Source organism: Hyperolius riggenbachi, chromosome 12, assembly GCF_040937935.1.
Source record: "Hyperolius riggenbachi isolate aHypRig1 chromosome 12, aHypRig1.pri, whole genome shotgun sequence".
NCBI lineage: Eukaryota > Metazoa > Chordata > Amphibia > Anura > Hyperoliidae > Hyperolius > Hyperolius riggenbachi.
This window is the reverse complement of record NC_090657.1, coordinates 208,486,397-208,510,913: the sequence shown is the minus strand read 5'-3', so window position 1 is coordinate 208,510,913 and position 24,517 is coordinate 208,486,397. Positions and strand designations below refer to the sequence as shown.

General features: G+C 46.3%; 1 protein-coding gene across 1 annotated transcript in view; it reads left to right on the top strand.

Annotated features, from left to right (window-relative positions):
- MAP3K3 (mitogen-activated protein kinase kinase kinase 3) overlaps positions 1 to 24,517 on the top strand; it is a 71,953-nt gene that overhangs the window by 36,200 nt on the left and 11,236 nt on the right. Inside the window, exons 4-12 of the mRNA XM_068262133.1 lie at positions 4,722 to 4,821; positions 10,948 to 11,061; positions 12,751 to 12,865; positions 16,743 to 16,876; positions 18,329 to 18,402; positions 18,500 to 18,567; positions 18,653 to 18,745; positions 22,313 to 22,504; positions 23,744 to 23,892. Coding sequence (XP_068118234.1) covers positions 4,722 to 4,821; positions 10,948 to 11,061; positions 12,751 to 12,865; positions 16,743 to 16,876; positions 18,329 to 18,402; positions 18,500 to 18,567; positions 18,653 to 18,745; positions 22,313 to 22,504; positions 23,744 to 23,892 — 1,039 coding nt within the window. The remainder of the gene's footprint in view (positions 1 to 4,721; positions 4,822 to 10,947; positions 11,062 to 12,750; positions 12,866 to 16,742; positions 16,877 to 18,328; positions 18,403 to 18,499; positions 18,568 to 18,652; positions 18,746 to 22,312; positions 22,505 to 23,743; positions 23,893 to 24,517) is intronic.

Below are 24,517 nucleotides of genomic sequence, written 5' to 3'. Positions count from 1 at the left end.
TCTCAGCAATTTCTATTGCAGGTTCGAGAACCAGAAGGCACTGGGGGGGCTAGCAACACCTTCAGATGCTCGGTCCTCAACTGCTGATGAAAAGGACCGAGGGCTGAGCATACCACCTCCAGCTGTGAGCGAGGCAGATGTCTTACGCCATCTAACACCTCTGAACGCCAGGAAAGCCTCCGGCCCAGATGGTGTGTCACCAGCCTGCCTAAAAACCCGTTCACGGCAGCTCGCTCCCTTTCTCTCCTCCATCTACACCACGTCCCTCCAGGAAAGCAAAGTCCCTGTGTGCTTCAAAAGGTTCACCATCATCCCTGAACAACTACAGGCCCGTGGCATTAACATCTGTCATCATGAAAACCTTTGATAGGGTAGTCCTGTCCCACCTTAAGCTTTCTGCGTCAGCGCTACTGGACCCGTTACAGTTTGCGTATAGAGCGAACAGATCCACTGATGATGCCATCAACATCTGCCTGGAGTTTACAAACAACCACCTGGACAAACCGAACACATATGTCAGAATCCTCCTGCTGGACTTCAGCTCAGCATTTAACACCATCTGCCCTCGCATACTCCAAAACAATCTCATGGCACTGAATGTCCATCCCACCCTTCACTTATGGATTACACACTTCCTGACCAACAGGTCCCAAGCTGTCAAACTGGGGAATATCTCGTCTCATCCCAGGACTACAAACACAGGGGCTCCACAAGACTGTGTCCTGTCACCAATCCTGTTCTCCCTCTATACGAACAACTGCAGATCCACTGTGGACTCGGTAAAAGTCATCAAATTTGCTGATGATACCACCATTGTTGGCCTTATAACAAACAATGACGAGCAGGACTATCGACGTGAGGTCGACAGAATTTGCCAGTGGTGTAAGGAGAACAGGCTGGTTCTCAACACAGCCAAGACCGTGGAGCTGATAGTGGACTTCAGGAAGAAGGCGCCCACTCCACCTCCAATCCACATTGATGGAACAGAGGTCGAAAGAGTGGCTAGCGTCCGCCTTCTGGGCACTACCATCTCTAAGGACCTGCACTGGAAGGCAAACACCACCTTGACCCAGAGGAAAGCACAACAGAGGCTGTTTTTCCTCCACCAACTGAAGAAGTTTGGCATGGCTCAAGAGCTGCTGACGAACTTCTACACAGCCACCATTGAGTCCGTCCTCTGCTCATCCATCCTAGTCTGGTGCGCTCGCTCCTCCATCAACGGCAGATACAAGCTCCAGAGGGTCATTAGATCAGTGGAGAGAATCATCGGTAGACACCTCCCCTCCCTCGACCTTCTCCACAACTCCAGATTACGTTCTAGAGCACTGAGAATTGCCAGCGACCCCTCACACCCGGGCCACCGCTTTTTCAGCCGGCTCCATTCAGGCCGTAGGTTTCGAGCCATCTACACCAGAACTTCGAGGCATAGAGACTCCTTTTTCCCCTCTGCCGTCAACTAGTGTAAAACCGTTTAAACTGCACCCTGCAGACTACCGCTTATTAATATGTACTACTGCTTATATTGTATGATTTTGTGTGACTATGCTCTTATACTGTAGGACTGTATGACTATGCTCTTTTCTTATGTGGATACTACTCTCACTTCTCTCTCTGAGCAATTGTATGTGCCAAACCCAATTCCGAGCACGACCCAGTCGTGCTTGGCGATTAAAAGTTTTCTGATTCTGATGAACTGATCATATGCAAACCGTTTGTGGCAAACTTTGCAAAGTTTGTGTTCACTGCCATGTTAAACTATGGGGCAAACACAAACTTCATGTAACACTCGCAGCAAGCTGTTCTCCTTCTAACAGTTCATGCCATCGCCACTGGCCTCGGGATCCTAATGAGGCAAGCCCCCCCGAGTCAGCCAGATCCAGTGCTGGCAGGCAAAAAAACCCCCAAAACAATAACACTCCTATTTGCACGGCATGCAGGTGGACTAGCGGCTTCGGGCTCCTGTGGAAATAGCCGAGCCTGATCAGGTGCGTTCCGCTACTCAGGCACAGACCTCTCACGCCTGTGCAGTAGAACAAACCCTTTCAGGCTCGGCTATTTCTGCCGGAGCCTGAGAGGGAGCCGCTAGTGTGCCTGTGCACTAAGGACAAGCAGAGGCAAGCAAATCTTCAGGAGGGGGTACCAGCACTGGATCCCTGCTGGTGAGGACGACGGGAAGCCTCTTTAGGATCCACAGGCTCCCTCCTGAGGAAAGGGACCCCCTAGGGGCACTTTTTTCCCTTTAGGTACACTTTTTAAAGTAAACCGAGCAACATTTTTAGCCCCCAGGGAATCTCAATAGCACATCAAAAACACATGCTAACAATGTGGCCCATAACTAAAAAAAATCCATTCTACCTCTTCTTTTTACATTTAAATATTTGTCAGGGGCTTTTTTGTTTCCTTACTTCCTGCCGTCCACAGAAAGAGCAGGCAGAGAAGGATTGCTGTAATTGGCAGTAGCAATGGGCTAACAAAAGCTTTCATCAGAAGGGGCAGGGGAGATAGTACACTGTAGGCCTGAACTATTTTGTGAAAAAATTGAATTGAGCGATTTCTGTCCAAAATCACAATTTCGATTCGATTCACGATTTCCTTCAAATCAAGCTTTGTTCCCCATCTACGCCTCTCTGTCCTCCTCTCTCTCTTTCTGCACCCTCTCGGTCTCTCTCTGTGCCCCCAGTCCCCCAAGCTGCCGCACTGCTAATGCACGGCATACTTCCTGTATGTCACATGACACATGAACCAGGAAGTATGCCGTGCACAAGAGACGGCGAGAGAGGATGAAAAGCGTTCAACACCTGTCAGAAGGTATTTCCAACACTGCCGATGCTGCGAGCTGCACGTGCTCGGACTTGGGGGAAGTTTGAAGCCGCTTCTTCAAACTTCCCCATGTGGAAATAACTTAATCACAGAAATTGTCACTTTGACGATTCAGAAATTGTCAGCTTGGTGATCACGATTTCGATTCAATTTCGATTCATCTTTCAGGCCTAGTACACTGTACTTCAAACAGTAGTTGTACAGTTTTCGCAGTTTCCGGAAACCTAACTCTGGAACACTTGAGGCCATTCCCCCCTCCTCCCCTTCTCTCTGCGCTTATTTATCCAGGGGAAGGTGTGAACTTCAGAATGCTTGGGGCCATTTTCCCCCTCCCCTTCCCTCTGCCCTTATTTATCCAGGGGAAGGTGTGAACTCTGGAATGCTTGGGGCCATCCCCCCCCCCCCTTCCCTCTGCCCTCATTTATCCAGGGGAAGGTGGGAACTGTGGAATGCTTGGGGCCATTTCTCCCCCTCCCCTTCCCTCTGCGCTTATTTATCCAGGGGAAGGTGTGAACTCCAGAATGCTTGGGGCCATCCCCCCCCCCTTCCCTTCCCTCTGCGCTTATTTATCCAGGGGAAGGTGTGAACTTCAGAATGCTTGGGGCCATTTTCCCCCTCCCCTTCCCTCTGCCCTTATTTATCTAGAGGAAGGTGTGAACTCTGGAATGCTTGGGGCTATTCCCCCCCCCTTCCCTTCCCTTCCCTCTGCCCTTATTTATCCAGGGGAAGGTGGGAACTCTGGAATGCTTGGGGCCATTTCCCCCCTCCCCTTCCCTCTGCCCTTATTTATCCAGGGTAAGGTGTGAACTCCAGAATGCTTGGGGCCATCCCCCCCCCCTTCCCTTCCCTCTGTCCTTATTTATCCAGGGGAAGGTGTGAACTCCAGAATGCTTGGGGCAATTCCCCCCCCCCCTCCCCTTCCCTCTGCCCTTATTTATCCAGGGGAAGGTGTGAACTCCAGAATGCTTGGGGCAATCCCCCCCCCCCTCCCCTTCCCTCTGCCCTTATTTATCCAGGGGAAGGTGTGAATGTAATCAAACATTTACACCTTCCCCTGGATAAATAAGGGGAGGGGGGAAATGGCCCCAAGTGTTCCAGAGTTAGGGCTCGGACACTGCAAAAATCAGACACTCAAAGCACTACCCCCCAAAAGTCAAAATAGCTCCTACAACTATTAGAAGCCAGTACAAACTGCAGATGAGCCTCCGTAGAAGCACATAGCGCAAAACAACCTTCAGGCTTACAGCCGCCTTCACTCACCACTGGTTTACCTTGCTACTGCAATGGTATGTGTTCCATGTTATTCTTGCTATAAGGACTCACTGTTTGTATCATGCTTGCACAATAAAGCAGGTTTGCCAGCAGTGCTGGTTTTCACCCTCATCCTCCTCCCGTTCAGACTATATATCACCACACCTGAGCATGCTGGCTGTTAACATTGCAGTACTGATAGACACAGCACCCAGAATTCATCCCCGGGCCGCAGTGCCAATGCTCTACTGTTCTCTACCACAATGCATAGTAAATTCTTATTCTTTAGCCATGCCCTGTATGCAATTATATGCAGCACGAAAATGAACCAATCAAGTCCCACCCAGGTTTAAATGGATTGGTCCATTTTCAAGCTGTATGTATTTGCATAAATATTTACATAATTCTACATGAACTTGGGAATATTTCAATCTCATTGATCATCCCTCTTCATTAGGATCTTAACTCAATTGAACTAACTTTTTTTAAGTTGAACGCTTTGCATAATGTCTTAAAAGTTTAGTAGATAGAGTCCATTTTTGCAATGCAGCTATTACACAATTGAATGCATTTTTTTATGCAGTCTTGTAGTGGCCCCTTGGTGTGTATAGATTGGTGGCCTGTAGTGGATAATGATATTTGTCTTACAGGATCCTGCAGTTCCCCCGTCCGGTAAAGTTTGAAGAAGTGGAACAAAAAGTTAAAATAGTGTTTGGGCAGCAGATGGATCTGCACTACATGAACAATGAGGTGAGCTGCTCAGTAACTCTAAGCCACAGGTCGCAGACTCAAGGCCCGCGGGCCGAATGCAGCCCTCCTAGCCGTTTTATGTGACCCCTGAGAGGTTCCAATGTCCATAATTGGAAGCAGTAAAGGATTGACAGCACACTGCCTTCCTATCCAAAGCAGCACACATAATAATAATAATAATAATAATCCGAACATTTGTATAGCGCTTTTCTCCTGTCGGACTCAAAGCGCTCAAGAGCTGCAGCCACAGGGACGCGCTCAAGAGGGCACACTGCAGTGTTAGGGAGTCTTGCCTTGAACTCCTTACTGAATAGGTACTTGACCTAGCCAGGATTCGAACCCTGGTCTCCCATGTCAAAGGCAGAGCCCTTAACCAGTACACTATCCAGCCACAGCACATTGACAGTAATTCTCTGTAAAACACTGTTTTAGTAGGGGGCAGTAACAACACACAAGGCCCCCAATGAAATTGGTATGGAGCCCCTCCTGAGTTCCAAACTCCATCTCCCCTTCCTGTGTGGCTAGTAAACCCCACATAAGCACACACACCTGTTTTCCCTGGTACCTGCTCCAGCACTGCGTGTTCTTCCTGGCAGCCGCATGCTCTAAGCTTACATACAAGCTCCTGATCACGTGATCTGCATTGGGAGTCAGAGGTATGCAGCATAGAGTGTGTGGTAGTCAGGAAGAACTGAAGAGAGCCAATGCTGCCCTGAAACAGGTAAATGTTTCACTGCTCCTTTACACTGCTATGCAGACAGGGGGAAGGAGCAGCAGTCCCCCCCCCCCCCCCATAGTCGCTATAGTTACACCACTGAGTTTGAGACTGTTAAATCTTAAATGATACGTCCAAGCAACACACACAAAAAAAAGATCCACTTACATGGGGCTTCCTCCGCAGAACTACTGTGCCTGCGCAGTATCGTTCTAATGAAGTCGGGGGGGGGGCCTTACCCGCGCGGTGGAGCGAACGGGACGGCTGCCAGGGGCTAGAGGAAGCCCCAGGTAAGTGGATCTTGTACTGTTCAGTGCTGGCTGTGTTGCTGTGTTTTCTCAAATGCTCTTATGCTATTAATAGTTGTATTTGTTTTTTTTTTTTTTAAATATAATTGAATTTGCGTAATTAGTTATCTGTTTGCCCCCTCACAACCGAGTGATTACAGGACTTACGCTAAGTACACACGGTACGATTTTCCACTCGATAAATGCATTCGATAGATAATATCCGGCATGTCCGATATTCTATATATTCTGCGCTCGATTTCTCATAGAAGTGAATGGGAATAGATAAGAATAACGAGTAAAGATAAGGGAATCGAAAAAACTATTGGGTGGGAAAATCGAGCGTAAAAACGTAACATGTGTACCCAGCATAAAGTTGACTTCCTGCTTAGAATGTCCAGATACAGAAATTGTCCACTGTGGCCTACTGTCACCAATCCACACTAGCAGCTAAAAATCCACGCCATCTTTTGTGAAGTTAAAGTACACCATACACGCATCAATTTTTTTTAGGCTAATTTGATTACGCTGATCGCAGTGGTGTAACTAAGAAGTTTGAGGCCCCAGTGCAAGTTTTACATGGGGCCCCAAGCACTCTATTGATATGGAGGCCCAAAAAACCTACCAAGGACAGCTGCAGGGTCAGAGAGGTGTAGTCCGAGTAAGGAAACAGTTAGTTAAGGATTACCACTAGTCAAAGCACATATAGTGGTGTTCATTAACAGCATAGCACCAATGAAAAGCTAACAAGATGGGTGAAGGTGGGCCCCTCTAGTCCACAGGTCCCTGTGCGATTGCTACCTCTGCATCCCCTATTACTACGCCACTGTCTGATCTGGTCGGCTGGAAATATTGTAGCATGAGACACATTTTAAGTTAGATTGATCTATGTCTAAAATGGAACGATTGCTAAATATCACCTGGCTGTGGCGTCCATGTGGTTATTAAAATCTACCTTTCTATTCCCGTTTAAAGCCAGCTATTCACTTCCAAAGCTGACCATAGGCCCAAGTTGCACTGCTTTTCGACTGTGAAATCTGTACTCTGTGTAGCATTCGTTTTCGGTCCCAGCTTTTTCTCCCTTTCCCGCAGGAGTAATTAGCTGTGCAGAGCAAAGAATATTGTTACTTGTTTTCCACACCTGCACAAATATAGTGGCTGGCTGGAACTGTAACAGTCATTGTGGAGTAGCTGATCGTTCACCTATACAAGGCAAGCAACGAGACAGAATTGCCATTAAAGTAAACCTGTCACTCTGTAAAATGAGAAAACCGGATACTTACTTCGGGAGAGGGAAGCCTTTGGATTCTGAAGCGGCTTCCCTCATCCTCCTCAGCCCCATTGCAGGGCTAAGACCCCTGAAAAATAGCTTGTCACTCAGGCTCCAGCGGATAAAGCCAGGCTCGATCACAGGCAGTAGCATGGGCCCGAACCGGCCTGTTTTTTTCTAAATAAAGTCAAGCAAGCCCGTTGTAGAGCGCATGCGCCGTAGCATAGACTCGAGCAAGTGTGGCTTTGTCCGCCAGATCCCGAGCGATAAGCTTTTTTTCAGGGGTCTCAGCCCTGGAATGGGGCTGAGGACGACGGGAGAAGCCTCTTCAGGATACAGAGTCTTTCCCCTCCCAAAGGCGAATAACCGATAGAGGCACTTTTTTTCCCCTATATACTATAAACCTAACAATATATAAAGCAGAAGTGAAGGGATTGTGAATTTTCACTGTGATTTACTTTGCTGTACCACTGGGGCTGTCGGGTCTGCTGCAATAATACGTATGTGATGTATTATAGATGCTTTTGGAATCTTTGTGTACTGCAACTTTACCAAGAAAAGATTTAGGCTAGGCTCACAGTGGTCAGTTGCATAACACATGCATTATAATGACTGTGAACTGCAATGGAGACTGGCCATAAACTGTAATACAAAGCCTGCATGCAGTGAGTAAGAATAACGCAATCCGTTACTGTGAACAGCCTCATAGAATTGTATGGACAGGGAGTTGCCATGCAGATGAATTCTGCAACGCAACTGACCACTGAACAGGGCCTAATAGTAGGGATAAGCTCCGGATAAAATGTGGATTTCATCCTCTAAGTACTGCACCTGAGTGGGGGGAGAAGGGTTAAACTTACCCAGCAGCCTTCTTTTTTTAATCTGTCCCACGCTGTGTTCCAAGCCGCATCATGTGACTACTACGCTTCCTTCTTCAACCCGGAAGGAGGAAGTGTTTGTACTCACGTGACCGCTGCATGGAACGCAGCATGGGACGTGCCGTGGGATAGGTTAAAGAAGGAGGTTGATGGGTAAGTTTAACCCCCCGCACACCCCCGGTCTGGTGCAGTAATTAGAGGATGACGTCCGAATGAAACTCATTTGGATTTCATCTGATTTTTTTTATCCAGAGCTCATCCTTGCCTAAAAGGGATCATGGACTGTTATTGCCTCCTTCAAACTTGTATCCCCCTTGGTTCTGACCCTCACTAGTCTGATGTGAGGTTCCAGCACCCAGACAGGTGATTTGGTGTATTTGAGTGGTCAGGTTTGAGTGTAACAAGGTTGATCCCATGTACTGTCAGAATAATGGACTGGGCACCATGGGCGTCCGCAGAAAATTTTCCAGGGGGGGGCAAAAAGTGGGGAGTTAAAAATTTGGGCTGGTGTTGTGTGGCGCGCTAAAAAATGGAGCTACGTCATGCGGCGCGCGTAGCGCGCCGCGCCGAAAAATGGGTGTGGTCATGAACCAGAATGTGGGTGTGGTCGTGGGTGGAGACAAGTTTACATGAACTAAGCAATGGTGGGACATTAGATTAGGACAGTGGTGGCGAACCTTTTGGAGGTCGAGTGTCCAAACTGCAAAGTCACTTTACTATCACAAAGTGCCAACAGCAATTTAAACTAAATACAAACGTTTTAACTCATACATGAACATTATGGAAAATTAAGTTGAAAATAAACTGTGAAGATAAACAATTTCATCCATCGTACTCCTGAAAAAAATTATTCATTTTTTTTAGAACCTCCCAGTTTCATTTTCTGTTTTAAAAAGCAGAAAAAGTAGGTTTAATGCTATTGTCTCATATGATGATGATTCAGCTTTTTCCATAGTCTCGCAGTTAGCAATCATGTGACCCCCAACAAGACAAATTCAGCAATCATGAGGCCCCCCCCATCAAGACAAATTCAGCAATCATGAGGCCCCCAACATGACCAACTCAGCAATCATGAGGCCCCCAACAAGACAAATTCAGCAATCATGAGGCCCCCAACAAGACAAATTCAGCAATCATGAGGCCCCCAACAAGACAAATTCAGCAATCTTGAGGCCCCCAACAAATCATGAGGCCCCCAACAAGACAAAGTCAGTAACCATGAGGCCCGCAACAAGACAAATTCAGCAGTCATGAGGCACATAAATAGACAGCTTTTCACATAAATAGGCAGAATGCCCCCTTAATATGTAGACACCTCTCACCTGGCAGCAGTTCCCCAAAATACACTCAATCTGACAGCAGTGGTTCCCCAAAAATAGGTAGCCCCAGGTCTATAGGTGTCCCCAGAATAGGTGGCCAGCGGTATAGATGTCCCCAGAACTGGTAGCCAGGGGTAGAGATGTCCCCAGAACAGGTAGCCAGGGGTATATGTGCCCAGTATATGTAGGCAAGGGTATATGTCCCAGTATATGTAGGCAGGGGGTATATGTCCCAGTATATGTAGCCAGGGGGATATGTCCCAGTATATGTAGGCAGGGGTATATGTCCCAGTATATGTAGCCAGGGGTATATGTCCCAGTATATGTAGCCAGGGGTATATGTCCCAGTATATGTAGGCAGGGGTATATGTCCCAGTATATGTAGGCAAGGGGTATATGTCCCAGACAGTATATGTAGGCAGGGGTATATGTCCCAGACAGTATATGTAGGCAGGGGTATATGTCCCAGACAGTATATGTAGGCAGGGGTATATGTCCCAGACAGTATATGTAGGCAGGGGTATATGTCCCAGTATATGTAGGCAGGGGTATATGTCCCAGTATATGTAGGCAGGGGTATATGTCCCAGTATATGTAGGCAGGGGTATATGTCCCAGACAGTATATGTAGGCAGGGGTATATGTCCCAGACAGTATATGTAGGCAGGGGTATATGTCCCAGACAGTATATGTAGGCAGGGGTATATGTCCCAGACAGTATATGTAGGCAGGGGTATATGTCCCAGTATATGTAGGCAGGGGTATATGTCCCAGTATATGTAGGCAGGGGTATATGTCCCAGACAGTATATGTAGGCAGGGGTATATGTCCCAGACAGTATATGTAGGCAGGGGTATATGTAGGCAGGGGTATATGTCCCAGTATATGTAGGCAGGGGTATATGTCCCAGACAGTATATGTAGGCAGGGGTATATGTCCCAGACAGTATATGTAGGCAGGGGTATATGTCCCAGACAGTATATGTAGGCAGGGGTATATGTCCCAGTATATGTAGGCAGGGGTATATGTCCCGGTATATGTAGCCAGAGGGATATGTCCCCAGAAAAAGTGGCCATGTGTGCAGGAGGAGGGGAGCAGCGGAGAGAAGAGGGAGAGCTATGGGCACTCACCTTAGGGGGCTCTCCCTCCCTCTCTCGCTCTCCCCTCCGGAGTCCGGAATGAAGTGTGCAGCGGCTGGCAGCGGTGGGCGGAACTTACCTCCTCTCGTCGCACGCGCCGGATGGATTAGCCGCTACTCTGGCCTGATCCAGACCAGAGTGCGGCACCAGAACTTCCGGCGCAGGAGCGAGAGGAGGTAAGTTCCGCCCACCGCTGCCAGCCGCTGCACACTTCATTCCGGAGGGGACAGCGAGGGAGAGAGAGACCCCTAAGGTGAGGGAAGGGGGGGGAGACGTCCGCCCTTCCCCACTGTGCCCATAGCGCTCTCTCTCTTCTCTGCGTGTTCCCCTCCTGCTGGCTGCACGGGCACGCGGCCAGGGGGGGGCAGCGGGCGGCCAGGCTCGGGCAGATGCCCGGTTTTGCCATATGTGCGGACGCCCATGCTGGGCACTGAGTTATAGAGTGGAAGGTGTGATAATAGGTTCAGTGCTGTGCAGATCATTCTTCATGCTGATTTGTGGCTCTTCCTCTCCTTGCAGCTCTCTATACCCCTCAGAAGTCAGGACGACCTGGATAAAGCTGTGGATCTCTTGGATCGCAGCTCAAGCATGAAAAGCCTCCGCATTCTTCTCCTCGCCCACGACAGGAACCATGTAAGGCGCTATTGCTTATCATACAGCCAATCTCCAGGTGTCTCTCCTGTGTATCTGATTCTAGTAACACTGAAATGTATGATATTCTGTCTCTGTGGTAAAGCTTGCTGTGTTACCAGAGGATGGATGGCCGGTCTCACAGCAGCGACCATCAGGGCTTTTGATCCTTAGGTATATCCATGAACCATTAAAGGGAAACTGTAGTGAAAATAACATAGTCATTTTTTTCCAATAATAGTAGCTTGATCACCCCGTTTCTGTCATTACTGAAAACCAGGAGGAGTAAAAGAGCAGATATTCTTTTGTACATACAGTAGAGCTTAAAGAGGAACTTTTACCCAGGATTCAACTTCATCTCTAACAGTAGCCCATTTTCCATGAGACATTTTTTACCTTTTTTAGTGCAACAAGGACATCTGTGTGGCTGATATTGTGGGTGAAACCCCTCCCACAGTATGATGTCAGGGCCATGGCCCTGATGGTTTCCTGTCTGTGAACTGTCGTTGCATTGTGGGAGATAATGTCAGTTTCTAACTGCCAAGCAATCAGTATCTCCCTCTGAGAAAAGACGCACGCACGCACACACACACCTACCTTTTAGCCCATCACATTGTAAGTGTTTATATATAAAGGCAGTTTGACTCCTGGTAGATCAAACAACATGAGTAAATTATATGTCGAGTATCAATCATTTTTATTATTTTTTTTTTTATCAATCATTTATTTTAAACTACATAGCGACTGCGGCGGCCGCCCCTGGACAGCCTAACGCCAATTGGAGTCAAGTCCTGGAGCTACAGTTTCGCAGGGAACGGCCGCACGCATGCACGATCGTTCCCTGCCAGTTCACGGTGCAGAGCTCTGCGATTAGCCTGCTAGCTGCTCATCGTGGCTAGCAGGCTGCTTGTAAAGGAAAGGGGAAAGAAATCCCCTTTGTTTACAACTGTACAGCCTGGTCTTTAGGGGAGTTTAACACTGCGGTCGTCAAGTGGTTAAACGTCTCACTTTGCTATGATTAATTTCATTTTCCCTACTACTATCTTTAGGTAAATTTCCTCTTTAAGTTTGGTATCCAGAGTTCAGCTTTAGTATTAACTCTCGATAAAATGCTGTTAAGACCCCCTGCACACTGCAGATCTGATTTGCAATTCCAATTTTCCCTGGATGCTATCAAAACAAAAGGAAAAATGCAGCATTGCAGGAACGATTCATAATCACAAAACTGAATTGCATGTAAAATCGCAAATCTGAATCGCACGTGGTCTGCAAGAGCTCTAATTCCCAATTGCAGCCACAGGCCGTTTGCACACTACATGCAATTCTGATTTTTTATTTATTTATTTTTTTCCCGATTAAAAAAAGTACTGCATGCTGCTACTTTTTTAATCTAAATCAAAAATCTGATCATATAAAAAAATCGGAATCGCATGTAGTCTACAAGAGGCCTCGGGAGATTTCTTGCCAGTTGCCTGTAGTTGTGTGGCGAGGCAGTAACACCTCTTTATTACAATTTGTGTTCCCCCTGCTTCCTGTGGCATCATCTTGGACAGTTTTAGAGGCGCGGTCATCTGAAGAGAATAGGCCATGACAAAAGCCTAACGGGTTCTAGAATTCCACCCTCCCCATATTACCCAGAATGCAGTTGTTTTACATGGAGGTGGATTTCAGCTATGCTTATTATTTCCCCAGACATCATCGCCACATTCTGGGCTCCAGAAACAGGTGCGAATAAAGGCTTCCCAGTCCTTGGGAGATGTTACTACTTTTCACCCCGCTGACTCCCGCAGCAGACATCTGTCTGTCAGTAAGTAGTTACCACCGGTACTTGCCTATTTTATTTGTTGCTTGTTCCTGCCTCATAGCGGCTGCATCCAGACTGGAGGGGTGCTGGATAGAATCTCCCTCCGATCCCCCTGGCCCCGCCGGCAGCCACTTCCTGTTTCGGTGACAGGAGCTGACAGGCTGGGGACGCGAGTGATTGTTCGCGTTCCTGGCCACAATAGTGCCATCTATGCTGCTATAGCATATATCATATACCATGTAGCAGCATAGAGGGTGCTAATGTGTCTGGGAACGCGAAGAATCACTCGCGTCCCCAGCCTGTCAGCTCCTGTCACCGAAACAGGAAGTGGCTGCTGGCGGGGCCAGGAGGATCGGAGGGAGACAGTGAGGGCACCGGACAGCTTCAGGGGGCTATTGGAAGCCATAGGTGAGTAAAACTCATTTTTTTTGTTTGACTTAAGTGTCCCTTTAAAGAGGAACGCCAGCCTAAACAAACATACTGTCATTAAGGTACATTGGCCTCAATTCACTAAGGTTATCTCCTGTCTTTAATAACTCTTCTAGAGTTGTTACCATGGTGATAAGGCATGTAGTATTCAGGAAACATTTTACCTCAGGCAAGCCTAAAGTTAACTCTTCTGTCTTTAAGTTAACTCTTCAATCCTTAAAATAACTCCAGAGTTAAAGACAGGCTGTTTATTAACTGCATGTGAAAATAACTACAGAGGAGGTAAAATAACTACAGAGGAGGTAACTTAAGGAATGAAGAGATAAGATAATTCTCTCTTATGTGGAGGTAAGTTTTCTCTTGCCTTATTATTTCCAGCATGATCTTAGTGAATTGAGGCCATTATTTTAATTAAAATAGATAGGTAATATAATCTCTTACCCACACTGTTTTAAAAGAACAGGCAAATGTTTGATTTCATGATGGCAGCCATCTTTTTGGTTGAAAGGAGGTGACAGGGAGCAAGAGACACAGTTCCAACTGTCCTGTGTGCTGATCACCTCTCCCAGTTGCTAGGCAATGTGAATAACAACATAGGAAATCCCATCATGCTCTGCACAGCATCAGGGAAAAAAGCCCGGCTTTTTTTCCTTGATGGGTGGAGCTTAGATAAAAATGCAGCTAAAAATGCTTTGGTAAGAAAAACAAAGTTCTGATGCTGTGAAACTGTTAAAGAAACACCAAGCCTTTTCAGTTCTGCTGAGTAGATTTTTAGTCCGGAGGTTCACTTTAAATAAGGTGTAATTGAGGTGCCAAAGGGGGTGTGGCCAACAAAACAGCAAAATCAGTTAACCTTTTGCACACTTACATGCAAATACACTCATGCAAATCTGTCATCCTGGAACCAATGCTATCCCTGCAGCTAAGTTTAAAGCCGAGATCTTCGTTACCACAGTATACATTATTTTACGTAGACAAATACGCCGCATAGAGGCTCCCTAGAGTTTGTGTGTCCTAACCCTGGCCCTGTAACATGCATAGTGCAAGTATTCAGCACATCAAACTTCTAAAAGATTAGGATCACATATCCGAACGTCCTCTCTTAGGACAGATAGTGCTTCACACTTATCCCACAAGGGAGCAAACATATACATCCATGTACACCATGCGCACTCCAGCATAAGCAGCGTGAATGCTGACAATAGCAGTCTCTCTCAGACAGGTGGAGGGATACTGTGTTAGGCCTGATTCACACTGGCACTAAAAACGGTCTGTCAGTAGAACATAATGGAACGGATGCTAACAGATGCTAACGGAGCCAATGTTAACCTATGAATCCGTTCACATTGGTCCTTTAGAACGGATCCGTGGCTGAAGTACTGTATGGGAAGCAATGAGTTATCGGATCTTTACAACACACTAGCTATAAAAATGGACCTCTCTAGCTAGAAAAAAAATCTGTACAGATAAACTACTTGCCAATATGGTATATACAAAATGCACAATCAGAATCAGAATCAACTTTATTCGCCAAGTATGGCAGGAGCCGCACCCGGAATTTTTTGTGGACACAACGGCAATTGGCTTAGCAACATCAACATGGTACAGATAATATCTACATAGACACTACTGCAGTTTGACAGTCAATAGCAGCAGGTGGCAACAGCACATGGTACAGATCTTAGCTACAGAGACACCCTGACTTCAATTTAACACATAGTTCAGTTGAGCAGGTCTATCTTATGCAAACAAACATTTGTACGATGACATGTGGTACAGCATGGCCAGCTGGAGACTGTTCCTTCCGTACTCGTATTCCGCACGGGGGTGGCCGAGGAAGATTAGGGGATGTCGGTTGGGAGAGTGCATGAATTAAGTAGGGCAACCGCTTGGGGAAAGAAGGTGTTTTTATGCCTCGTGGTTTTGGTGAGGATGGACCTATAACGGCGACCTAGAGGAAGGGGGACGAAGAAGCAACTGCCTGGGTGGGAGGGGTCTTGAGTGATCTTGTTTGCCCTGGACCTCATTCTAGATGAATGAAGGATGTCCACGGGTGGCAGGGGTGACCCGATGATCTTCTCAGCAGCACTGATCACCCTTTGGAGTTTGTGTTTGTCCCTTGCATTAGCCCCGGAGTACCAGACAATGATGGAGGAGCAGAGGACAGACTCGAAGGTGGCAGAGTAGAAGCTGATCATTAGCTACTGCGACATCCCGAACTTCTTCAGTTGCCTGAGAAAGAACAGCCTTTGCTGGGCTTTCCTTTGAATTACGGAGGAGTTCACATCCCACTTCAGGTTATCCGTGATGGTGGTACCAAGGAACCGTGCGCTGTGTACTTCCGTCTCTTCCAAACCCCTGGCTCATATTTACCAATGCAGCAAACTACATTAGCATAAATATACAGCTAATAACATACCATAGAGCAGGGGTCCCCAAACGTTTTGGCTTGAGGGCCGGGTCAACATACTTCAGTCTGCTGGGGGGCCAGAGTGTACATAGAAGTCTTTGCGGGCCAGACAGTGATGCATTCTAAGGTGACAACCTTCAGTCCAATTGGACAACAGTGTCACCTGATGTGGAATTTGATTGGAAACCAGCGAATGACTGCATTCTGGCTTCATACTATATGCGGACCACCAATATTTAAAAATGTAGCTGACCGCATCTATAATACATTTTGTGTGTGTGTGTGTGTGGGGGGGGGGGGGGGGGCTGGTAAAAAAAAAAACCCTCAGGGGGCCACAGTCGGCCCGCGGGCCTTAGTTTGAGGATCACTGCCATAGAGCATAGACGGCAAATGACATTCCCCAGCAGCTATTCACTGCACACAATGCTCCCTCCGTTGTAACGGAACAGAAACGGATGCAAAATGGATTTACCAGAAAGTGCCAGTGTGAACCGGCCCTTGTTGAGGCGTAGCTGGTTCCTTGAATGATGCATGTTTGCTGTGTGATAACATTATGCGGTGCACATGTTTTATTGGGTTACATATACAGTGTGTGATTGGGTGCCTGGCTGCTGCATGCTGATCATGTAAGACTGATGAGTGTGGAATAGAGGTGACTCAGTGATGTAGTCCCCAACTTGCATGCACATTTAATGCAGTTTGCAATTGGGCCAATCAGAAGCAGTTCCTGTCTTTTGATGTTGTTTTAGTCCGGCTCCTAGTGAAATACAATCTGCATTACATTTTCATTCATTTCAGAAATATGATCATCTCATTGGCCATCTCCAGGGTGGATTTACTGTTTGTGACAATAAATGTTTTTTTTTTTAGTTTAACTGTGAGTGCTAATTCTAAAGCTGATATGTTTTGTGTGTGCTGTTAGCTGTGAAGTCAGTAACTTCCAAGACCCCGATCAGTATTCTTTGTTTTGGAATATATGACTGATGTGTGGTATTTCTAGATGACATTTGAGTATTGATCTATTGACTTCTCTGCGCTCAGGTTCCCAGAATGCTGGCCGCAGCTCGCCCCCTCCTGGTTATGTTCCGGAAAGGCAGCAGAGGATAGCTCGGCAAGGTTCCTATACCAGCATCAACAGTGAGGGGGAGTTCATCCCAGAAACTAGTGACCAATGTGTAAGTGGGGGGTTTGTTGCTATGGACACTCATGGTGCTATATGCAAATTTTTAAACTGTTCAAAACTCTGATCTAATTAACCCCCTATTTGTTTGTTTATTTTTTTTTTTTAAATCATGTAGCTAGCCTAGCGCTAGCTACATGATAGCCGCTGAGCAGCGGCATCCCCCGCCCCCTCCGATCGCCTCCGGCGATCAGGCCCATCAGGAAATCTTGTTCTAAACGGGATTTCCATTAGGGCTTCCCCCGTCACCATGGCGACGTGCACGATGACGTCATCGACATCGTGACGTCAGAGGGAATCCCGATCCACCCCTCAGCGCTGCCTGGCACTGATTGGCCAGGCTGCACAGGGGTCTCGGGGGGCACCCTCTAACGCGGCGGCGAATCGGCGACGAGGGGCAGCGATCGGTAAGTTCACGCAGCTAGCAAAGTGCTAGCTGCGTGCAACAAAAAAAAATTATGTAAATCGGCCCAGCCGGGCCGGAGCAATCCTCCTGCGTGGCATAGCCCGAGCTCAGCTCGGGATTACCGCCAAGGAGGTTAAAGGGGACCTGAACTGAGAGTGGTAAGGTGGCTCTCATATTTTTTCTTGTTAAACAATGCAGATTGCCTGGCTTTCCTGCTGATCATCTGCCTCTAATACTTTCATCCATATGCCTTGAACAAGCATGCAGATCAGATGTCTCTGACTGAAGTCTGACTGGATTAGTCACATGCTTGTTTCAGGTGTGTGATTCAGACACTTCTGCAGCCAAAGAGATCAGCAGGAATCCAGGCAATTAGTAGTAATTAAATGGATATAAATATGGCAGCTTCCATATGTCTCCCTTTTATGATTACTTTTTAAAAGGGACCTGAACGCAGAACTTCCTCTCTGCTTTAAAAGATAAGCAACAGCATAACCTTGAAAGAAAAAAATGTCCTTGTCACAGCTTATATAGCTCCTACAGAGATGCTGCAGTTTAGTTTCTTCCTGGTTTGATGGGAGCACAGAAAGGGTTAACCTGTGTTTAGCTCACTACTCTGCATACAGTTGACAGCTCAAATTACACTGGCTCGTTACTTGCTGAAAATGGAGAATTAGACAGGTTGTTCTTTATAAACACACACAGGGTGGATTTCACTGTTTATTTCCTTCTCTCCTGTGCAAGAGTTCCGGTCCTCAGTACTATCGAGAAAAATGACACCAATAGTAAAATAGTAGCAGTAGGGTATTGTACCGTGTTAGCCATCAGTAAAAACAATAGAAAAACAAATCTGACTAGTCCATCAATACATAGGAGAATCTCAGTTTTCTTTGTTTTCCAAAGCACTTACTGATTGGTAATTGCTCAGCCAAGCTGCTATAATAGTGAGCAAATGAGTAGGGAGGCTGGCTGGCAACTTTGTATAGGTCAGGATGGGGCAATTTTTGTGTATTCATTTTTATTTTTGTATTTTGAATACAGATGTTGGATCTACTGAGCAGTACAGAAAACTCTATATCTGGAAGTTGTCAGTCTCTAGATCAGTCAGAAGACAGGTAAGTATTGTTGGGATCTTCTGTGCATTTTTTGTTTCACTGTACACACATTTCTACTCTGCTGTCTGATTGGTACTGAGCCGTATTTCTCGTTAAGCCCCTCCTTCAGGAAGTCTCGGATGTTCCGGGCACAGAGCAATCCAGACAACAGACAAGACTTCTCAGGTAGGAAGAGACGCGCTGTCCCACTGCTGGTGTGTGGGGAAAGTCATCATCTAACAGAGACTAATGGTTCAGTGTTCCCCCACAGATCGGGAAAATCAGTTCTATGATAAGGCTGGGAAGGGAGGAACGTACCCTCGAAGATATCATGTGTCCATTCATCATAAAGACTATAATGATGGTGAGTTCTCGCAACATTACGCGTCACTTGTACCGGCATTAGACTTGCACCTGAATGACCATAAAAGAATGTTTTGGGACATCCGTCTAGCGTGTCCACACCCCTTTACTCCTTACGCTCCCTCTGCATTAGCTAGAAATCTAACCGGTCAGTCTAGTTGCCATAACATTGGTTCCCAAGTCTTGCCAGTACTTTCATTTTTTTGCAAGCCAGTTCTACCAAGCAGCTAAAATGGAACAAATGAAATATTCATGTGTTCTCGTTCATAGTTTTCTAATAATAAATACATTTTTAGTACAAAAATTGGGTTAAAATAATTTTAAAAAATCCTCGCTGTACATAATACTAAAATGGCAGCCTGAATGATTTGTGCCGCTAAAGTGCACCTCGTATCAAAAAGCGGATACTTGCCTAAGAACAGGGAAGCCTCTGGATCCTGTAGAGGCTTCCCCCCACCCTGTCCTCCGGTCCCCCGTTGTTGCTCACGGATCACCCTTCCCAAAGGATTCGACAAGAGCTTGTTGGTTTGAAGATCTTGGCCTTGTTCCTCTTCCTGCACAAGCACAGCCATACCGCGCCTTTGTGAGTACAACCACGCCTGCGCAGTAAGCCTGAGCCACTTGTGCAGGCGCGGCTGTGCTTGCACAGATGCAGCATGGCTGTGCTGATGCAGGAAGAGGAGTGCATCTGGAATCTTCCAGAGGATCCCGACAAACAGTGACAGGGGCGAGGAGGACACAGGCAGTCTCTACAGGCTCAGCAGCCTTTGAACTGGATCTAGTTGTGCCACGCTTGAGCAGTGTCTCAGTGGCTTCACATCAACTATACCATGTAATGTGCATGCAGCAAGATCATGGAGTGCGGACAGAGAGGTGGCACAAGACACTGCGCATAAGTGGCACAACTAGATCTGGTTCAAAGGACGCCGATTCACTCTAGTCGTATTCTATACCGGACCAATTTTAAAAAGCAAACTGATCCTCTCGGGAGGGAATCAACACCTCGGTACAAACTTTTCGACACCTATGCTTGGCCTCTGTTTCCTCCTTTTTTTTTCCACCTCGGTATTCCTTTAAAGAGAACCCAATGTGTGTTTGTGAAATCATATTAGTAGGACACAGAGGCATGTTCTGTGTACAGTGACCTGCCTCTGTGTCCTTCCATTGTGCCTCCAGCCCTCCCCTCCCCCCCCCCTCCCCGTCGGGCTCTGCTGTCCTCTCTCCTTAAAAAAAAAGCGCCAGGCTAGTGACAAGAAGATTGTCGCTAGCCTGCTATTTACCTCAGCTTGTCACTCATTGCCACTCCCCCACCTCCTGTATTACACAGCTCCTCCGCCTGTATCCCTTCCCTCCCCTCCTCCATAGGCTTCATCCAATCGGAAGCTTACCTTGGAGGAAGCTTACGGGGGAGGGAAGGGACACAGGCGGGAGAGCTGTGTAATACAGGAGGTGGGGGAGCGGCGATGAGTGGCAGGCTGAGGTAAATAGCAGGCTAGCGACAATCTGCCTGGCACTTTTTTTTAAGGGGGGACAGCAGAGCCTGGGGGGAAAGGGGGCTGGAGGCACAATAGGACAAAGAGACAGGTCACTGTACACAGAACATGCCTCTCTGTCCTAATATGATTTGACAACCACGCCTTGGGTTCACTTTAAAACAGACATTTAAAGGGGAAAATGTAGAACAAACACAAGATTATACCTTTTTTATCCAGTACCTATGCTGTTCTAATGTGTGAAGCCAACAGCAACTGAGAATCTTGATATGTGTTGGCCTTCTACCAACTAGCCTGTGCTTTTGGGAAACATGGTGCTGTCTTCCAGTTGCACCATCTAGTGGCTGGAGGTAGCAGTTGCTGACATCAGTTTCTTCAAGCCCTTTCACTGGAAATGGGTGTCTATAAAAGGTGTCCAGACCTGAAATTAACATAACGTTTAGACCTAAAAAATGTGTTGTTTGTGCAGCAGGGCTGTGGAGTCGGTCCAAAAATCCACCGACTCCGACTCCTCAGTTTAGGATTCCACCGACTCCACGACTCCGACTCCTCTAATTTGCATATTACAATTTTGTTGATTAAAAGTATGTAACATGAAATTCGTCTCTTAACTGCCAACGCTTAGGAATTTTACAAGACAACTGAAGTGAGAAGGATATGTAGACTACTATATTTATTCCCTTTAGACTAAAACTAGTCCTTGGTAAGAGTACTTGTAAAAGGTACAAACCGGAACAAAGAACATCTATCAGGCCCTAGGCAATGTAAGTGTGGGTACATCTAAGAATGATGTGCAGGTACTCTGCAGGGGAATGAGGAGATTCTTCCTCTATTATACATTCTTCATGCACAATCTGAACTAGGTTTATGGGCGATAGACAACACCTCTGTGTTCAATGTGCACAACATTCTCAGTGGATTCTCTGCAGCTCTGTGGGGAGTGCATATGTAGAGTATAGTACTACTGTGTAACAAAGTAAACCTGAGACAGATAAAATTAAAGTTTTATACATACCTGGGGCTTCCTCCAGCCACCTTCAGGATAATCAGTCCCTCGTTGTACTCCTCCACCACCTGGATCATCTGCTATGAGTCCAGGTACTTGAGCCAGTCGGGCGTAGTGCGCATGCACACACTCCGCCGCCAGGAGCATACTACACCTGTGCAGCACTATTGCGCAGGTGCAGAATGTTCCTGGCTGTGGGAGCGGCATGCGGCCGGACTGCGCTGACTGGCTGAATTACCAGGACTCCTAGCAGAAGATTCGGGTGGTGGAGGACAGCGAGGGACTGATTAGCCTGAAGGGGGCTGGAGGAAGCCCCAGGTATGTATAAAACTTTACTTTTCATCCGTCTCAGTTACCCTTTAATTTGTAGTCACCAAACCAAATTTTAATAACATATCAAATTATTTGATTTCATGAGCAAAGAGAGTGCATACATTTGCATAAATCAGCATCAATGCGGAATTATTTCCATCTCGTTGACCATCTCTATTAGTGACACGGCTACACGTCAGGCTTTATTCTTACAGCATAGATATTATTTAGTATATATAAGAGATTCCTGTGTACACATCATATATACAGTCACAATCAGATGTGTATATCTGACCTTAAAAATACGGGGACTGCTTTATTGAAGCAACACAAGTAACTAATTTTGATTGGTTTATTTCATTTTTGTGGACAAAGCACAGCTATTACTGTATATATACTGTATATATACATTATTTTTAATGACTATTATCTGAGAAATAGAACATTTTATCATATTTTCTATTTTAATTACAGTTACAAATTCATTAGGAGTCTGAGTCGGTGCATTTTTTCCCGACTCCGACTCCAGGCACCCAAAATTGCCCGACTCCACGACTCCGACTCCACAGCCCTGTTGTGCAGTTATGTTATAATGGTCCTCGGGGTTTAGAGGACCCTGAGGAAAAAGGACAATTAGAAATGTTCAGTCAGTAGGTAGAAGGCGTTTTTGAAGTGTTTGGAGTTTGTATGCCTCATTGTAGTATACATTTATCACAGTTGTGTGCTGATAGCAGGTTTATGTTCTGTTTTATGATAGGCCGTCGGACATTCCCCCGCATCAGGCGCCCTCAGGGCAATCTATTTACCCTTGTGCCATCCAGTCGCTCCCTAAGCACCAACGGAGAGAATATGGGTTTAACTGTACAGTATATGGAGACCAGAAACCGCCTGCGCAGCGCAGACAGCGAGAATACTCTGTCTGTACCGGAGAGGAACATTGCCACAAAATGTAAGTTCCAGTATACTGACACGACCAGTCTGTGTGTCACTATACAACCCTTGTATGTGTCTATCTTCCTTTCTTCTTACCTGAGTGCACAGTCCATTCAGTCCTCTGTAGTTCTCAACAGCCTTTATACAAAGCATTGCCACATATTTGAAGCACTCTGTTAAGGTGTGTACACACCTTTTGATGGATGTCATCCGTCGGGATTTGGGGCCTGATCCCCTTGGGTGACATTGCTGGGGTTTGACATTGGGGTGCACACATGCATGTCAACTGTGTAGCTGATGACGTGCTATGTTGCTATGCGGGGAGGCGGAGGGATGCAGGAGCAGCGTGTGCGTGATGTCGGTATACGCAGGCGCAGCAGGCTCCCGGTGACCTTCACGCATGCGCAAAGATGCCGACCCGTTGGCTGCCAGAAGACAGGAGCTGTGGTGAGGGGCAAGCGTGACTTCTAGGTGCTGGAAACAGACCCAGGTAAGTAAAGATAGTTTTATCCATTGCCTAGGACATCCTTTAAGGTAGCCATTCACTCATCGATTTTCTCATTCGATTATTTGCAAATTTGATAAACCTGCTAGGAATTAATTCCTGAAAATGTCAGATCGATTTATTTTTTATTTTTTGCCCAAAAATGTATCAAGTCTCGATTAGACAGGATGGAAAATCGCGGGCGGAGGAAGAGTAATGACAGATCGCTGGCCTTTATCATTGCACTGCATCAGACAGCGCGGCTCTGCAGTTCGATCGATTTTCAATAGATTTCCTGCTTGAATTTATTGGAGATTGGTGTGCAGAGTATTGTAGGAATCCATTCCTTCTGAATCAAATTATGTTTTAGAAAAGGAAATGAACTTTTTGGAACATTGGGTGGAAATCTATAAGTGTATGGCCAGCTTTAGTTGGTGAAAACATTTTTGTTTTTTCATACCTCAATTTTGTTGGAAAACAGAAGTGGTCATGTGACTGCTGTTGACATTTTTGAGGTATCCTAATGTTAACTCTCTTCCTCCAATATTTGGACTGTCCATATTGCTTCCCCCACTTTGTGAGCCGTAGTCGTGGCCTTAAGAATATTGCAGCTACGACTGCAATTCACTTTAACCGTTTCCACAGACTCTTTAAAAGTCATAAAAGGGTCGACCATTAATGTCAACATCATATATTTTTCATAATTTGGACACAGAAAATATATGCACCCGCTTTTTTAAATTACATTTGACATGTTTTGTTCTTTTCCAGCTCCGAGTGCCCCCATAAACTGGCGGCGGGGGAAGCTGCTGGGGCAGGGAGCGTTTGGTCGTGTCTACCTGTGTTATGACGTGGACACGGGACGGGAACTGGCTGCCAAACAGGTTCAGTTTGATCCAGACAGTCCTGAAACAAGCAAGGTCAGTATAGCAGTATAGTCTCTAGATTATTTTTACGAGCCATTCAGGTTGGATTTAGGCTTAAAGAGACTCTGTAACAAATTTTTCAGCCTTAGTTCTTCTATCCTATAAGTTCCTATGCCTGTTCTAATCTGCTCTGGCTTACTGCAGTCTTTCCTAACTGCACTGTCTCTGTAATAAATCAATGTATCTTTCCTCTGTCCTGTTTGTCGAGCTAAAGCTTGATTGTGTGAAATGTGCAGGGCTGCTTGTGATTAGTAGAAGCGATACACACCCTCTGCAGGCCCCCTGCATACTCTGAATGACTCACACACTATGCTTAGCTGAGCCTATTAGAAGCAGGTTAGTTTGTTTGTAAACACTGCCTAAAACTGTTAATTACAAGCCAGGATTGCAGCAGAGAGTGGCAGAAACAGCACAGAGGGGCACAGGAGAAAATAATAAATAGAATGGTATGCTTTTCATTGTAAGAATATTAGAGTACAGATTCTCTTTAAAGAGAACCCGAGGTGGGCATTTTTGTAAAAAAAAAAAAAAAAAATCATGCTACTTTATCCAGAGGTGCCCTGGGGTCCCGAAGCAGCAAGCTCTGCTCTGTGTGTCTCAACACAGAGACCAGAACAGG